Source organism: Cryptomeria japonica, chromosome 11 (assembly GCF_030272615.1).
Source record: "Cryptomeria japonica chromosome 11, Sugi_1.0, whole genome shotgun sequence".
NCBI classification, from domain to species: Eukaryota; Viridiplantae; Streptophyta; class Pinopsida; order Cupressales; family Cupressaceae; genus Cryptomeria; species Cryptomeria japonica.
This window is the reverse complement of record NC_081415.1, coordinates 111,006,459-111,012,374: the sequence shown is the minus strand read 5'-3', so window position 1 is coordinate 111,012,374 and position 5,916 is coordinate 111,006,459. Positions and strand designations below refer to the sequence as shown.

General features: G+C 32.7%; 1 protein-coding gene across 1 annotated transcript; it reads right to left on the bottom strand.

Annotated features, from left to right (window-relative positions):
* Positions 1 to 3,266: 3,266 nt before the first annotated feature.
* Positions 3,267 to 5,018, bottom strand: LOC131037641 (putative UPF0481 protein At3g02645). The gene has a single exon (XM_057969828.2). It carries the CDS (start codon positions 4,892 to 4,894, stop codon positions 3,416 to 3,418), a length of 1,479 nt encoding a protein of 492 aa, XP_057825811.1. The 5' UTR covers positions 4,895 to 5,018; the 3' UTR covers positions 3,267 to 3,415.
* Positions 5,019 to 5,916: the final 898 nt, after the last annotated feature.

The window sequence follows — 5,916 nt, the reverse complement described above, 5'->3', positions numbered from 1 at the left end:
TGGATTTGTAAAAATAGTACACTATTATTGCAGATGATTTGCAGTCATATTTACAAAACAAACAATAAGTAAATAAAATTTTACAAATACATAATTAAATATATTTAATGTCATTTTAAAAAATAATAATTAAAAATCAACAATATAATTTTATAATAAAAAAATTACTTAGAAAATTAATTTTCTCATCTTAAATGTGAGTCATTAATGATAGATATCTTAAATTTTTACCCTTAAATTTTTACTTGATATATGAATCATTAATTGTAGATGATTTGTAGTCATATAAATACATAATTAAATATATTTAATATAATTATTAAAAATAACAATATAATCTTAAGATAAAAAAAAGGTACTTAAAGAAGTTAATTTTCATATTAATTTTTAACTCCCATTGAGAACCACACAGGGTAAACACTTACATAGGAAGACATAATTCCCCATGGGTGATGTCATATGTCCTTGCCTCATTTAATTCCAAAATCTCCCCTTTAATAATTGTATGCACAATCTACCAAAAATTATCTAATATTAAAAAGGAATATTTCTATAAATTTAATATGATTTGATATGAAGGAATCAAATGAATCAAAATATGTAAGGTAAAAAAGAGAAAAATACATTTTATATCTACTGTTTGTGATATGGATTAATATAAAGAAAGAAATTTGATATTTGTATAATTGTATAATATAAAAAATAAATACATAAAAAATAGAAGTTTCATTCAAAGTTTTAAATTCTTTGATGTGATTGATTAATTTTATAAATTTAATATGATTTGAAATGAAGGAATCAAATGAATTAAAATATATAAAAAAGACAAAAATAAATTTTATATCTTACTATCTGTGATATGGATCAATAAAAAGAAAAAAAATTGATATTTATATAAAAAATAAATACGTAAAGAGTACGAGTTTTCTTTGATGTGATTGATTAAATTAATAAAAAATTAAAAACAAAGAATAGATGCATAAATATATTGACTTTAGCGGCAACTAAAAATCTTAAATCCTTTTCCCTCTCGTCTTTATCTATGCGGGGTAGAGGGTCGTTTGCCATAAAATCAGATATGCCACTGCTTTGATGCACAGATTTCATTCGATTTAAAAATGTAGGATTTGATATGGTTTTAAAAAACTGGCCACTGAAAAATCCGGCGTCATTTCCCGGCCAACTTACCGGTTGAAATCTTCTCGTTATGTATACAGTATCAGGTGAAAGAAATTTATTTTACACAATTCATCGATTTAGCAGACTGCAATGGAGCCACTGTAAACAGGAAAATCGCAACAGTGCTTTCCAGGTGACCTCGTGGTTAGAATTTTATTCCTAAATTTTTCGGTAGGTCAATGCTAAATTTACTCAGTAATTGTAACATTATAGTTAGCAAATCCTGTGGGATTTTGCCTAAATTGTATTGGATTTGCGTTTTCCAGATGTATTGAATCGGGCTAAACCGATGGGGCATTTTATTATCCTCTTTTGTTTTCTTAATATTAAGATTCTACTAGCGGGAAATCCATTTCTCAGCCAATTTCTCTGCTCAGCCCAGCAATTAAAAGTTTATATGTTTTTATTTATATAATGTAATCTGAAATAGGTTTTCCGATATATTCTCAGAATTCTAGGGTTTCGGATCTGGTGTCTAACTTTGGTAACTGTAATTTATAGGGGATTTGTTAAACAGGGTACCTTATTGTTGGCATTGTTGCTGTTGTAGGAGATGTAGGTTGTGTTATTCCAAACTGAGAGAGACTCCACTGTGGAGTTTTGAACCTTGGTTGATATCACAATAAGGGTTCTGGTCCATAGCTTTTAGTTTTATTTTCTAGAATATTGATATATTCTTAGTTAGATATGAAGGGTCAGAGTGGAAGCAATCCAAAACACAAATCAATCTTAGAATAGGAATATACAGTGGTGATTAGGTGCCGAAGGTCCATAAAGTCAATACCTATTATCTTGTCTTAAATGACATTGAAATTCTCAGTTATGGCTTGACTAGTAAGGTTGGGCTCAGATTTTTTCTTTAAAGCAAGATAATGTTGAGATCATAATACAAACCATGTCACAGAATACTCTTTATAAACGTCTTTAATGCATCAGATCTTAGAAACCTGCTTCCTGCAACTGGATCCCTCATAAGCCCTGAAAATCATCATCGTTTATGTTTTGAGTGCATGAAATACTGATCCCTGAATAATGCTTATTTATTTAGGGAGTAACCTAGAATGCAAATTACAGAAAAAGGATTTTTCATCATTTTTGTTTTGCAGTGTGAGTTTTTCTTCTCTGCAGGGTTATTCTTTTGTTGCCTTAAAATTTTTGACATATAACCTTGATTCTACAACAATAACAAGTTCAGCTAGCACTTTAAACTATTTTTAATGTGGCAGATATAACTTTGTTGAGAAATCAGTGACAAATTCTTAAGAGTGTAAAACATAAACTCCAAAAAGTATGCTTATTGCTTTGCAGGAAAGTTGACAAATATTGTTTGAATTCAAAATTTCTGTCAACTCAGAATTTGCTTAAAATGAACCCATGAGAATGAAAATTAAAAAAATTGCTTTAGGAGTTACACATTTTTAAGCATTTAGTTTTCATTTTCTGGATCATGTTCTTTTTGGGTGCTGGCTACATAATAGTAGTAATTACTGGCCTCTTGAGGCAGGACATCGTTATTCTTGCAATTTCTTTTAAATTGAAAGCTAATGTATTAAGTAGTACTTGCTCCCTAAGGTTGAATGGGCATGCGAACAGGGCCATTAAGAATGTTATGGAAGCATATTATTAATGTAATCAAGTTCAGATCAAGGATTTAGATTTACAAAATATATTTGAATATTATATCATTAACAAAAGTTAAAATCGCCAATAACAGAGATGAATTATTTGTTAATCTGAACTTGAAGTATGTTAATAGGTTACTACAGTTAAAAATGAATTGAAGTTCTCTTCTCTGCAGGGTTATTCACTTGTCTTTAAATGTTTAACGTATACATTAAACCTTTGATTCTGCAACAATAAGTAGTTCAGCTGATATTTTAAATTAGTTTATATGTGGCAGATATACCATCTCACTAATAGGCTGGGTGGTTACTTTGTTGGGAAAGCAGTGCAAAATTCCTAAAAATTGTAAAACAAAATCTCTAAAAAGGATGCCTATCACTTTGCAATAACTTAAAAAAATCATGTTTGAATTCAAAGATTCTGACGGATAAGCATTGCTCCACACAAGCTTCATAAGACTCGCACAACCAAATTAATATATATCTATATTTATATATATGTGGTGATCATGACCTACACAAAGCTGGACTGGCTAGGCCTTGAACTCACAACCGGGAATGTATTACAGAAAGCAGGAATTAAAGCCTCAAGCATGAAATACTGTAAAGGGAATTTATGTGCACTTGCATTCACATTGTTGATGAAGTTGAAAATATGATAATAATGTCTGCACGAAAGTCAGAATGAGCAAAGTGCATGCTCCCATCACTGATGCAGCTCGCCATGGCTTTGAAAAATGTTCTTGTACGAGTTCACCAAATAGAACTCCATACCTACTTCTGTAATATTCATTTACAGCATTGATTGTATTGTCGATAGGATCATATGGGCTCCTCCATATTGATCTGCGGATACCATTCCATAGAATGCTTATCTCTTTATCACTTCCTAAACTACTATGGATGATACCATATTTCTTCAGAACTGCAACATCATTAGGAGTGTCGACCAATCTGTCCATCAGGTCTGCATAGCAAGTAAACACTCTACTTTTCCACTTCATGAATGCTTCCAGTGCCACCATATTCCTCAAGAAAACATCTGTTTTGTAATCCATCTCTATACAAGGGAGGAACAATGTAGAGCTGGCTCTATCAAACCTTATCTCTTCGGATGCCCATGTGAAAGGAGAAAATTTCACCCCTCTCCTGTGTAATTCTGCTGCTGCTGGGAGATTTATGTCAGCTTTACGTGATTTTTGGGACAAAAAACCCCTAAATCTTGATGTCATCTGATGAAGAAACTTAAAAGCAGCGCTCATCGGTACAATTCCATTATGATCATCTCCGATGGTGACACTACTCCGAGCAGGATTTGTCTTCGGCACGATGAAATTATAAAGGCATTCCAGTATGTGCCTCTCATCAAGCAAATCATTATAGGATTCTCGTGTAAAAGAACGATAAGAATCTCCAACATGCTTGAAAGGGGAGAAATTTTTACAGGCACTTGAAATAGTCATTTGAAGCGTGTTTAAAGCTTGACTATCTGACCCAGTTTGCCATTCCAAAACTTTTTTCAAAACAAAAAGTGGGATTTGGTTCTCCAGCTTAAATATATCCGCCCGAAGTGGGAAGAACAAAGGGCTCTTCCTTTCTGGATGAAAAACAGCTTCCATGTTCTGAAAATAAGGGTTTGTCTGTTGAATTCTAGGGCTTTCATATTGGTCATAACAACCAATAAACTCCAGGATAAATACAGCATCTCGAGCCATCATCCATCCTAATACTTCATCTCCACATTCAATTTCATCATTGTAGCTATTCCTTATCTCCCCTGCAATATTAGTTAGATCTTTAACCAAATCCTCAAAAGCCCCTCCCTTTGCTTTTTTCTCAACTTGGATAGTAAGCTTAGATTTGTATCTTTCAGACTCAAACAGTTCAAGTTTAAGATGATGGTATGGTCCAAGAGAAACTACCTGTGGTATATACGCATCTGGCCTTTCAATACACAGGGGCTCTGGTATGGTGAAGATGTATGGATGCACATGAGATGCCATGCCTTGTTCTTCTCCCTGCTTTTGTGTGTTCTTTGTTTGTTCCAGCCATTGAGAAACCCCCACTTTAGGAACTGTCATCTTTTTTGACATTAAAACAGTAAAATTAGGAAATGGATTGGGATCCAGCAACTCATCATTATATTCGTAGATATTTATACCACTTTTGTGCAAACATGAATCATGTGGTCCTATTCTTAATACTTTTAATTCCTTAGTCATATGTTTTGAGGAGCACATTCTGTGTATTTGACTATAGAACTTTTCTTGATTCCCTTGTCTAGTTTCCTACTAAGCACTTCCCAATTGCAAACAAATTGCAAACAAGAAACACGATATTAATTTGACACGCCGCCTGTTTTTGTATAGACAGTGGGCCACCAATTGCTCCAGTGTAGAAACCAACAATTTGATAGCATAGTGTCTCCCAACTTATTGAACGGTGATATTTTATAAATTAAAGGAATAATCATTGATCACATGATAAAACATAATTAAATGCTGATTTTACGTGCCCTTTAATGCTTCAAAGGCTATTATACAAGCTCCCTTTCAATGCATTAACATGAAGAATAGGCCAGGCTGCTTACTAATCCTTGTCATTTAGTTGTGCTAGGAAAACAAAGCTCTAATTTTTTGTTCAAGTTGTATGATATCAGCATATGCAACGATTTGTTTTATGTTATCACGAACATGCACGGTGTTGGTCAGTTTAAAAAATCATTCTGTTTAAATTTTACAGGGATTTACAGGGATATTCACAAAGTTGAAATCAGTTGACGAGTAAGTCTGGGGTCTTATGGAGAGGCTTTTTAAAAAGATATTTTTTAAGTATGTGAAAATTGGGTGGGGCTAGAAATTGTCTCACTAGGTTAGGAATATTTTATGTCACTTGTCAATCCTCTGAATTTTAAAAAGATAACTAAATATATTTACCACCAACTTGTTTTAATTTAAGAGCTTAATTTGAATCTGCACTACAAAGTTAATAGGCCTGCCAGCTTTAAATCTACAGTATGAAATTCATGGGCCCACCAGCTTTAAAACGTTCCTAAAAAAACTGCAGCTTTAAAACATTCCTAAAAAATCTATAGTATGAAATTCATAGGCCCATC

Excerpts from the sequence above, each read along its gene's own strand:
- LOC131037641 (XM_057969828.2), bottom strand. The coding sequence starts at position 4,894 with ATGTCAAAAAAGATGACAGTTCCTAAAGTGGGGGTTTCTCAATGGCTG.